This window comes from Sceloporus undulatus, chromosome 9 (genome assembly GCF_019175285.1).
Source record: "Sceloporus undulatus isolate JIND9_A2432 ecotype Alabama chromosome 9, SceUnd_v1.1, whole genome shotgun sequence".
Taxonomy (NCBI): Eukaryota; Metazoa; Chordata; class Lepidosauria; order Squamata; family Phrynosomatidae; genus Sceloporus; species Sceloporus undulatus.
The window spans coordinates 5,133,176-5,145,458 of NC_056530.1; the positions used below are offsets into that span (position 1 = coordinate 5,133,176).

The 12,283-nt window shown below is 43.9% G+C and overlaps 1 protein-coding gene across 9 annotated transcripts in view; it reads right to left on the reverse strand.

Annotated features, from left to right (window-relative positions):
* ASAP3 (ArfGAP with SH3 domain, ankyrin repeat and PH domain 3) overlaps positions 1-12,213 on the reverse strand; it is a 116,698-nt gene extending 104,485 nt beyond the window's left edge. For 6 of the 9 annotated variants that reach the window (XR_006100666.1, XR_006100668.1, XR_006100667.1 and 3 more), the window contains exon 1: positions 11,928-12,213. Coding sequence is in view for 5 of the 9 variants with exons in the window: in XM_042439205.1 (XP_042295139.1) it covers positions 11,928-12,044 (117 nt within the window). In the remaining 4 variants the exon portion in view is untranslated. The remainder of the gene's footprint in view (positions 1-11,927) is intronic. The other 3 variants (XM_042439204.1, XM_042439200.1, XM_042439206.1) reach the window with 2 other exon arrangements.
* Positions 12,214-12,283: the final 70 nt, after the last annotated feature.

Below are 12,283 nucleotides of genomic sequence, written 5' to 3' on the forward strand. Positions count from 1 at the left end.
CAAAAGAGCTGTTGAAGATATGATGCAAGCCCCGCGTTTTCTTTCTGTCCAAGGAATACTTAGTACAAACACAGTGCAGGCTGTTTATTGATTAGTGCATTCGGTAGTACAGCAGATCCTCAAATGTTGCAATGGGAACTCAAAAGGAAGGAATAATTTTTCCTTCCATTCCTCTCCCGCTTTCAGAAATCTTCAGCAACTTGCAAATTCTCAAAAAGCTTAAGAATTATGGTATCAAACAAATTTTCAAACAGTGACCATGCCGGCTGAAGGATTCTGGGTCCCCCCAAAAAATGATGTTGCCAAACTCTTAGCTTGAATCCAGCCCATCCATTGATGGGCTGATACCATGCAGGAATAAACTGAGATCATCCAGATGTGGTTGGATTTCTACGCTGATTTACAACTTCCAGATCAAGATGAACTAAAAGTTCTATGCTACCATGAACATACCTGATCTCACCTGACTTTGAAACTGGTAGTACAGTGTTACCCCGGGATACGAATGCGCCGCCTTACGAAATTTCCGGGTTACGAAAAAATCCAATTGAAAAAAACTGTTTCGGGTTACGAAGGTTATTTCGGGTTACGAAAGAAATTTTGGTGCTTTTCGGCGCTTTTTCGCACCAAATCGCGGCTTTTCCCCATTAGCGCCTATGGGGTTTCGGCTTGCGAAAGCCTTTCGGGTTACGAAAGCGGCGGCGGAACGAATTATTTTCGTAACCCGGGGTAACACTGTATTTAGTTAGGAAACCACCAGGAAACATCAGATATCTCCAGATATGGCTACAAGGGAATTCTGCATGAGAGGCACTGCAAAACATGAAGACTTTCAGTGTTCTCTACTTACATAGGAGTCTGTGGCTTCACAAAGGAAGGAGACATGCTAGATTCCAAGGAAACATCTTCTTTGAATTGCAAATAGACATTAAATTTCCTTCAATTTGAAAATCTAAAAGTGATCACAAGGGCAAAGGATGAGGTGCCAGCCTGCAAATAGCCCTCCCTACCATCTGAACTAAGACCAGAAACAGAAAATGCAGGCCTATAACTAACATCTTTAATTTCTTTCTCCTGCTTGCCTGATGAAGAAGCCAGTGTGACTACAAAAGCTTGCAACATGTAATTGTGCATTTTGGTTGGTCCCATAAAGGTATCATTGTTTGGATGTTATTGGACTTATGCACCTACTAACTATAAGGCAGCTTCCGATATATCTTCGGCTTACAGCCATATGAACCTGCCCACATGTTCAGATTAACAAGGGTTTGGTGTGCATCTGAGATAAAACCTTTTATGGTGTTCCCTACTGTTGATCATAAACTGAAAATGACCCAACATGTGATGTTGCATCAAGGAAGGCAAATAATCTTTTAGCCTGAATTAACCATAGATTCCAAGTACAAGAGAAGTAATAATTCCACTATCTTCTGCACTGGTCAGGCCACATTTGGAGTACTGTACCACATTCAGGTCTTATTTTAAGAAAGATATAGACAAGTTGGAGCAGGTTCAGAAAAGAGCAACGATGATACAAGATAAGGAGAACAAAACGTGAGGAAAGGTTGCGGGAGCTGGGCATGTTCAGCTTGGTGAAGAAAAGGCTAAGAAGTGACATGAATGAACTCTATAACTATCTAAAAAGGTATCACAGAGAAGAAATGGCCAGTTTGTTCTCTGCTGCCCAAAAAGGTAGGCCCAGGTCTAATAGTTTTAAGTTAGAAGAGAGGAGATTTCAATTGAAAGTTAGAAGAAGCTTCTTGACAGTAAAGGTGATTTAGCAATGGAATTAACTACCTAGAAAGGTGGTGGGGCTGCCTTCTCTGGACATCCTCAGAGAAGCTACCGGTTGTGGATACTGTGCTGGGGATTCTGCACTGAGCAGGGGATCAATGGCTTATGGGGCCCCTTCAACCCTATAATTCTATGTATTCACTCCTTTGACAGTAAACCTCTCTTCTACACAGCTTAAATCTTTCTTTTTAACTGTTAAAATCTAAGAAAGCTAAGTTTAAATGTGACTGAGGGAGAGGGAAAAACTTACATGATCGCCACTAGTTCAAAAGGAAACCTGTCAGTACATGAAATGGTATTTGCAGACCATATTCCACAAACTTCCAAAAATGAGTTATTTCACTCCAGACTCGCTTGGCCCAGCCAGCAGAAATCACGCCAATCAGCTGTACAAGCCCCAGTAGACTTATCCAGCTGCAGTTTAGGCATGCGCCCTCTCCTCTAGGAAAGCACAGCCAGGGATGCCAAGATTTCAAATAAAAGAAGAAATTCAATATATTTTTCATACCAAGAGAGCATTCCTAGAGAGAAGCAGGAGGGGACATCTCTGCATTTGCAGCTGGGAGTGACCTCACAGAGTCCCCATCTGTGACTATGCTAGACAGACCCTGTGGAGCCTCTCCATGTAAGAATCTCATCTACACGTTGTGCTTCAAAACAGCCCCATAAACCAGATTGAATCTTTGCCAGCTATCCAAAGAGAAGCCTTGGAAACTCACTCTTTGCTCCACATGCTGGATGTGAGTAAAATCAATGGGTCTTTCAGGGGCTGAATGAAGTGGTAACTGGTTGGTACAGCATGAACACAGCCAAATGGCAAAGAGAGATGGGTCAAGAAAGAGAGCAATGGAATCTAAAGTTAGGACCAGCATAGTTTAAAAAGGAAGGAAGGAAGGAAGGAAGGAAGGAAGGAAGGAAGGAAAATTCCTCAGAGTGCAAGATGGAGACTGGCAGATCTCCTTGGATAAAAAGCTTGTGCAGGTGCCATCCCAAAGAGGCCAGGATTCTGTTAATGGGTACTAACCCAGAATTACAGGATATGCTATACTCCAGCTCTTTTATAGGCTACATAGATTGTGAGAGTAGTCTCTCTACATGTCACCCTGTGTCCAGCTCAGCTCCCAATCTCCAAACATGGTATCAGTTCTTCAAAATGGGAAAGAATTGGTGAAGTTACTTTTTGATTGTATCTTCCAAAACCCTCCATGCAACATTTCAGTGGTGGGATTCTGTGATAAAGCCTAACATGCATTTTTTCCCAACTCCAAAAGTAACAAAGTGTGTTCCTGAACATGTGTTAATAATGGAAACGCACATACCCAAATTGTGGGTTCTGAAGTGCTTCCCATGATAGTTATCAGAGGCATGCTCCCAAGATTAGTCCAAAAATGTGTTGATCCATATCAGCATTTCAGTTTCCCCAATAGTACATAATCCAAATGCATCTGAGGAAGTAGACTTAAATCTACGAAAGCACATGCTGCCAACCTGTTTCTTTCAATTTCTTTCTTTCAGTCTCAAAGGTCCTACAATGATTTCACTGTTTGAATTCCAACTGGGATAATTCACAATGCTATATTCTTGCAGAGAAAATCTACTTCTCCTTCCTGCATAGAGGAAGGATTCTAGCTAAATTCAGAGGGAACAAGGGAGACAGTGGGGTCATCATCCCTACTAATCAAAAGGTTCTAGTGCTTTGACCCTGCAAACCATGTTTCCATTACACCACTATCACTAATAACAGCCAGTCCCAAAGCATTAATGGTTACCAATAACAGCTTAAAATCCAACAGTGAATCACTGCCTAACACATTAGCCAGATAATTCTTGCTCACAGAACATATAAATATTGGGAAAGGGGTAAATCTTGCTCACTCCACCCTGAACTCAGCACATTCAGCAGAAGATTCACATAGAGCTGTAAGAGGCATGCAACTGTAGGTAGAACTGGGTTTTTTGAAGAGTTCCCAACTGTGTTGGCTCAAGCTATGCACTTGTTCAGGCCCCCAGTGAACTCATGCAGTTTGGGGCTGTTTCACCACTCTAGGCACTCATATCCATTGATGGGCTATGCAAACAGAACCAGGGTCTGTGTAAGGGTGGTTTAACCAGTTTATGATGCTTCTATCTTACCCTTCCCTCAAAAAGGTTAGTACAAAAAAAGACAAACAAATCAACCCTGAACTCACCCTGGAAGCCAACATGATTAAACTCAGATTGTTGTACTTTGGCCATATCATGAGAAGGCACAACTCATTAGAAAAGACAATGTGGCTGAGGAGGTATAGGGCAGTAGAAAGAGAGGAAGACCACATGCCAGATGGATAGACTCAATAAGGGAGACCATGAGGCTTTCTTCACTGGCATTTGGGACGTCCAGAGGACGTCCCATTTTAAAAAAGGGGTGTCTCTTATAGACGCCCCTGGGCCTAATACGGACTCCGTCCGTACAAGATGGCGCCGGCCCTTCTACATGGCCGGCGCCATCTTTGCGTATTGGACGCCGAGCGTTCGTACGCATTGCGTCCTTTGTGACGTAGCGAGTGCGCCCCTGGCGCCTCGCTACGTCACAAACGCGACGGAAAAAGAAGCTCCATTTTGGAGCTTCTTTTTCGGTCCGCGCGGGAGTCGCGCTGTCTGAAGGCTCTGGCTCCCCTGCGGACCTACCGGCGGCGGCGGCAGAGCGCCGCAAAGCGGCAGTATGTACCCCGCCCATGAGTCTACAGGACCTAAGCAGAGAGGTAGAAGACAGGGGGACTTGGAGACATCTCATTCAAGGGGTCAACATGAATTGAGGTTGATTCAAAGGCAGCTAACAACAACAAATGTGGTAGAGTGGTTGTGTTCTATTTCTTGTTCACAGAAATATCCCTCATAATCCTAGAACAAGATTCAGGTGAGGTCTGACCAAAGCTTTATCAGTGTACAAGGGTAAGTTGTAACACCTTTGCGACTGAGAAACAGCATTGAAGCATAAGCTTTTGTAGAGTCAGTCTACTTTAACAGATGCAACTACATCTTGCAGCTGCAGTCTAATGGCCTCCAGATGGCAGCCAGCATGATGTAGCGGTTTGAGCATTGGGCTATGACTGTAGAGACCAGGGTTCAAATCCTTACTCAGCTATAAAAACCCACTGAGAGTCCTTAGGCAGATGACACTTTATCAGCCTCAGAGAAAGGTAAACGCAACCCCCCCACTGAACAAATCTTGCCAAGTACATCCTGTGAAGGGTCCACCTTAGGGTCACCGTAAGTCAGAAACAACTTGAAGGCACACAACGATAACAATGAAGACCTCCAGATCCTTTTCACATGGACTGTTCTCAAACTATCCTATGGCTGCATCTACACTTCAGAAATAATCCTAGTTGACACCACTTTAACTGCCATGCCTCAATGCTATGGAATTCTAGAAACTATAGTTTGTTGTGGCACCAGAGCTTGCTGACAGAGAAGGCTAAATGCCTCACAAAACTAGTTCCCAGAATTCTAAAGCACTGAGCCAGGGAAGTTAAAGTAAGCTTAATTATTTTTGCAATGTAGATGAAGCTTATATCTGTGCATTTTATTTGTTCTGCCAAATTTAGTGCCTTATACTCAGCCCCATTGAAATTCATTTTGTTAGTTTTGGCTTAGCTCTGCAATCTGTCATGGTCATTTTGAATTCGATTCCCGTCCTCTGGGATATCAGTTATTCTTCCCAGTTTGTAGTCATCTGCAAATTTGATATGCATGCCCTACATCCTATCATCAAAGTCATTCATAAAGATGTTAAACAACATCAGGTCCAGGGCAGAATTTCACTAGATATTTCTTCCCAGGAGGAATAGGAACCATTGGGCTCTGTCTGGCAACCAGTTAAAAATCCACCTAAACAAGAGCATTCCCTAGCCCACATTTAACATCTTGTCTGAAAGAATATCATTGGAGACCTTGTCAAAAGCCCTACTGGAACCAAGATATACTCCAGCCATAGCATTCCCCAAATCTACCAAGTTTGTAATTCTCTCCAAGAAAGAGATAAGATTAGACTGGCAGGAGTTGTTTTTGAGAAACCACAGGCTGCTTTCTAAGCACTCACTGATTGTTTATTTTTACACACACACACACACACACACGCACACGATATATGATGTTATTAGAAGCAGAAGGTGAAGTAAAATATACAACCCAGAAAAATGATACATGATGTACAACTGCTGAAGAGAGGCCAGTTACAACTATGTCTCTATTTAAAATAATTGCTACATAGTTTGCTTTGGCCCATGAAAGTGTGAAAACACGTAATTTTCCTAGTGGCTTCTTGTCACCCACTATTTAATGATGTCTTCTAGAACCAGTCGGCAAGGACTTTTCCTGTTCTCCAAGAATTCTCAAAGATTACCAGATATGCATCTGAGATTGTATCTGCAAGTTCCCTTAAAAACTTGGCTGAGGTCCATCAGGCCCTAGAGATCTGAATTCATTTAGAGCAGCTAGGTATGCTCTATTTCCTTTTCAGTCCCTTTACTGCATCATTTGTTCTGTTGTCACCAGGTCAAGCAGTTCTCCCTTGTAGGAAAAAACTGAGGAAAGGAAAGTGTTAAGCCTTCTCTGTCTCCTTTTAGCATTTCACCAAGTAGTGGCCCTACTGTTTCCTTGTTTTTCCACTTGCTCCAAATACACCCTAAGCCCCCTTTCATAATTTCAATTTTTCTTTCTAGCAAGCCTGCATTCATTCAGAGGTTTAGTTTTTCTGCCTTTCTCCTTGCAAATACAGTGGACCCTTGGAATCTGCTGGGGTTTGGTTCCAGGATCTCCTGTGGATGTCAAAATCCATTGATGCTCAAGTCCCATTAAATATAATGGCATAATAAAATGGTGTCCCTTATATAAAAGAGCAAAATCAAGGTTTGCCTATACGTATTTGTATATTTTTAAAGTATTTTCAAGCCATGGACACTTGAATCCATGGATAAGAAATCCATGGATAAGGAGAGCGGACTGTATTGGCAAGTCATTTGTATTCCCCTTTGGTGGTTTCCATTTCTTGTATGTTACTTTTAATCATTGTTGTTGTGTGCCTTCAAGTAATTTCCAATTTCTGGTGACCCTAAGGCGAACCCCTATTGCAGGGTTTTCTTGGCAAGATTTGTTAAGAGAAGGTTTGCCAATGCCTTCCCAAGGCTGAGAGCATGTGACTTGCTTGAAGGTCATCCAATGTGTTTAATGGCTGAGCTGGGAATCAAACCCTCATATCCAGAGGAGTAAGTACTCCAGCACTCAAACCACTAGTTATGTATATATCCACTCTCATTTCTTTAGAAACATCCCACTGTTTATGATTGTTTCTTCAGTCTGACCTTAAGAAACTCCTATGCATCATGCAACCATCCCTTCCCTTTGAACCATTTCTGATCATGGGCCCTTATCCAGTATTTCACGAGTGTTAAAAAAAAACAAAGTGCATGCCTATCTACGTTCAGCCTTTCCTTTCCTCTGTATGGCAAATTCCAGGATAATGTAGTCATACCCACCCAAGGATTGCAGTACAGTACTTCCACCCACTGAATTGCTCATCCAGGGACGTAGCCAAGGGGGGGTTGTTGGGGTCCGGACCCCCCTTCCATTAGAAAAATGAATGGTGCGTGCTGCTGCGCTGCTGCGCCCAAGCCCCATTATAATGGTAGCACTTAGTCTGGACTCCCCCCCCCCCAGGATTTTAGCCTGGTTACGTCCCTGGCTCATCCCTGTTTTTTAGGATAAAATCTAAATAAACTATCTACTTGTTGACTTCTCCAGCCTCTGGACACTGAAATGATCTGAAAGACTTGTGAGGAATTTATTGATGCTTCTATTCTTGCCCGAGTTTGTCTTCCAACAAATGTCAGGGTGGCTGAAATCTCTGTTACTCTCCTTTTTGAATGTTTGATCACTTATTTTAGGAACAAACCATCCTTCAGTCTCTCTTGGTGTCTATAGCAGAGCCCCACAATGACATTACTGTTGTTTCTCTCCCTTTAATTTTTATCCAAACCTCTCAATCTGTTTACTATGCTTTAACTCATGGATCTCTTTATAGATGTACATATCATTGACATATAATTCTACTACAGTACTCCTCTTAATCTCCTATTTAATCTACAGGACTTCTTTGGAATAGGTTATACCCCTCCATGTCCCTACATGAGCCTACCCAAATCTTTTCCTAGGAAGGCTTTATTCTTGTTCCAGCGCTTTTGCAGGTCCTCCTGGTAAGAACACATGAGAGGGTATTCTTGGTGTTTTGAAATTATGTAAATGCAATTAAAATGGAGGATGAGGACCAGGTTAGTTATCTTCAGCTCCTTGGAGGAAAGAATGAGATCCACATAAGAATAAAATAAGGTTGATCAGAACTTGCCAAGGAGATGTGCTGTTTGACTGTTTCTAGAAACTGTTTGAAGGCCTTTTGTGTCCCTTCCTAGAGCTGGCAAACCTAAAGATGGTAATGCAATGCAAGGTAGGGCAATTCAACTTTTGCAATGCAGTGTAGTGCAACACAGCATTTGCAATGCACTGTACTTTGGACTACCTCTGTTTCCAAGTTAGGAAACTTCAGTTAGTTCAAAGCATGGTAGCCAGATTAGTTGCTGCTACATCTAGGAGTGATCATACCACCCCAATGTTAAAATCATTCCACTGGCCGCCAATTCATTTTCAGGCAAGGTACAAAGTGTTGGTTATCAACTCTAAAGCCCTACATGGCTTGGGTCCAGGTTACCTATGGGATCGACTCCTCCCATATGATCCACCTATACACTCAGATCCTCTAGCAGACTCCAGTCACCCAGGACTAGGTTGGCACCTGTCAGCCAGAGGACTTTTTCTTCAGGTGACCCAGATTGTGGGTCTGGATCCATTCCGGACTCCCCCGCGTAAAGCAAATACTGCACATGCTCAAGCCCCATTTAACTGAATGGGGCTCATGCATGCAGTGGTGCACACCACGGGCACACACCCCATTAATCACAATGGGATGTGCTGCCCCACGCGCGGCTTTCAACATATGCTGAAAGCCGTCTATGACACAGGTGCACTATATCACTTTATTTACGCAACTGTGTGTGATAATCATTCACACAGTTACTCACCATTTCCACTTCATTTGCAGGATGCTTTAAATGCGCTTTAATCTCTTTAATGCTGAAATCAGCCCCAGTGTGAAAAACTCCTATGTCCAGAATTTCAACAAAGTGTTATAAAACAGAAGAAAAGGCATTGGCAGTAACTGAGCGAAGCAACCCTATACCTGTAAATACGCATAACTTCACAACACAAGGGAAGTAGATCTTGTCTGGCACCAACTAGAGGAAGAGTTCTTGACCTCTGAATCAGACCTCCTCACACTAGTGCCTTCCAGGTCCAATGCACAACTCCCATCACCCCCAGCTGACATGCACCAGGCTGGCTGGGAGCACTAGGAGTTGCACAGGGCTGGCCCAATATGCTTTGCAGCCTGAAACAGGAAAGACCTCCTGCCCCCAAAAACAAACCGCATAATATTCAGTTGACCAAATTAATGTAGCAATTGTCTTTCCTGTTAATCACACACATATATACATATAGTAACAGTTAGAAGAAATAACTAATAATCAGAGCTGGCTCAGGGGCTTGAAGGCACAGAACAACAGCAAGAAGATTTTTTAAAATGACAATTAAGGGAGATTTCAGCACAGCATTAATTACTCCAAATATAACTCAATTCCTTCTAAATGAGGATTAAAAATATACCCTTAAGTTAAGGAATAACACAGATATGTAAGTCTGTGTATACATACGTATTTCAACACCAGGTGTTTCACTAAGAAATCATGGTATATAGAAATCCTTGGGTTTTTTATTATACGACTACATTTTGTTGTTGTGTGTCTTCAAGTCGTTTGCAACTTATGGCAACCCTAAGGCAACCCTATCATGGGTTGTTGTTTTTTTGACAAGGTTTGTTCAGAGCAGGTTGACCTTGCCTTCCCCTGAGGCTGAGAGAGTGTGACTTGCCTAAGGTCACCCAGTGGGTTTCATTATCTGAGCAAAGACTCGAACCCTGGTCTCCAGAGCTGTAGTCAACAACAGCAAGGAGAATGTCTATCGTGGGAAAATTCAAAGCCATATAGTCCTGTTGGTCTGGAAAATCAGTCTGCAAAGGGATCTTGCAGCCCCTTTGAGACTCACTGAAAGAAAAAAAATCTGGTCGCATGAGCTCTGAGTAGAGTGAAACAGTTGATTTTGGGTGGGTTTGAGTAGAGTGAAGCCTACTTCAAGATCCTTTTACATACTGATTTTTCAGACTAACATGGCTATGTCTTTGAATTGTACCACCTTAAAGATGATAAATAGTCATGTTGGCCATACAGCAAATCTAATAACATCAAAAATCCACCAAACAGTGATGACTTTATTGGACCAACTCAGGGACGTAGCCAAGAGGGGGGGGGGTTCTTGGGGTCCAGACCCCCCCCCTTCTGTTAGAAAAATGAATAGTGCGTGCTGCTGCGCCGCTGCACCCAAGCCCCATTATAATGGTGGCACTTAGTCTGGATCCCCCCCCCCCTTCCTAAAATCCTGGCTATGTCCCTGACCAACCAAATGCACTATATACATGTTGCAACATGTCTATTGTGCATTTTGGTTGGACCAATAAATTTATCACTGGTGGATTTTTGAAGTTACTGGATTCACTGGAAAGATGGTCTCTCTCCATGTGAGACCAGTTGCCAGCTGAGCTCCAGTCAGTTTGTCATTTAATGTCATTATTAATATGTTAGACTTATACGCAAAGGGGTCTTCAAGCCCCTTTGAGACTTGCTGAAAGAAAGAAGCTGGTAGCCTAAGCTTTCCTAGATTTCAGCCTCCTTCCTCAGAGGCTTGTTTGGAGGAATCACAAGGTTTTCTTGGCAGGTTTCTTCAAAGAGGGTTTGCCTTTGCCATCTTCTGAGGTTGACATTCTTGCAAACAAGCTAGTGAAATGTGGGCTAGACAAGTCAACTGTTACATGGATTTGTAATTGGTTGACCGGCTGAACCCAAAGGGTGCTCAACAATTAGTCTTTTTCATCCTGGAGAGAAGTGACCAGTGGGGTCCCACAGGGGTCTGTCCTGGGCCCAGTGCTATTCAACATCTTTATCAATGACTTGGAGGACAAAATTGGGGGCATACTTATCAAATTTGCAGATGACATCAAATTAGAAGCTAATACTCCAGAGGACAGGATCAAAATTCAAGATGGCCTGAAATAGACTAGAAAGCTGGGCCAAAGCTAAAAAAATGAAATTCAACACGGAGAAATGTAAGGTACTGCACTTAGGGTAGAAAAATAAAATGCACAGATATAGGATGGGGGACCCCTGGCTGAACGAGGTGGTAGAGTCTCCTTCCTTAAACAGAGGCTGAATGGCCATCTGTCAGGGATGCTTTGATTGAGAGTTCCTGCATGGCAGAATGGGGTTGGACTGGATGGCCCTTGCGGTCTCTTCCAACTCTGCAATTCCATGGTTCCATGATTCTATGAAAGGGAGGTACGAACACCACCGTCAGGTGCACCACCAGGCAAACAAACAAGGAAACAGGCTGACACCCCAAATCAATGCTTTTTTTAAAAGGGGCCAACGTGGTCCAGTGGTTTAGATGCTGGACTATGACTCTGGAGACTGGGGTTTGAATTCTCGCTCAGCCATGTAAACCCATTGGGTGACTTTGGGCAAGTCACACTCTCTCAGCCTCAGAAGACAGCGAATGTAAACCCCCTCTGAAGAAACCTGCCCAAAACAAAACATGATACTCACTCTCTCTCAGCCTCACAAGACAGCCATGGCAAAAAAATCCTATGAGGAAACTTGATGAGAAAACCCATGAGTCACACTCTCTCAGCCTCAAAGGACAGCCATGGCAAACCCCTTCTGAAGAAACCTGCCAAGAAAACCCATGACAGTCACACACTCTCAGCCTCAGAGGAGGGCCAGGGCAACAACAAAAACACGTTCTGAAGAAACCTGACCAAAAAAGAACAAAAGCCCAGGATAAAGCCGGGGTCTCCACAATGTACTCGGAGGCACCCAACAACGCCAGCCTCCACCCAAGCCTTTCCCCTTCTCCCCTTGGGCCCTCTTGGGACCGACCTCCTCCAAGGCCCCGACCGCCGCGCGGCACTTGGGCAGCTGGGAGGCGAAGGCCGAGGCCAGGTCCTCCGAAGCCGCCGCCAGGAACTCCGAGACGCTGAGCGGCTGCTCCGGCATCTTCCTCGGGCGAAAGGAGGAGGAACAAGGGGAGAAGAGGAGGGAAGAAGGGAGCCAGAGGAGGACGGCCCTTCGGGAGGAGGAGGAAGGAGAAGAGCGCCCTCTCTCCCCTGGTTGCGTACACACTGGAGAAATAACCCGGTTTGGGATCGCTTTAACTTGTCTGGCTCTAAGGCTATGGAATTCTGAGAGTTGGAGTTTGTTGTGGGGCCCAGAGCTCTGCTCCGCTCCGGGCCCAC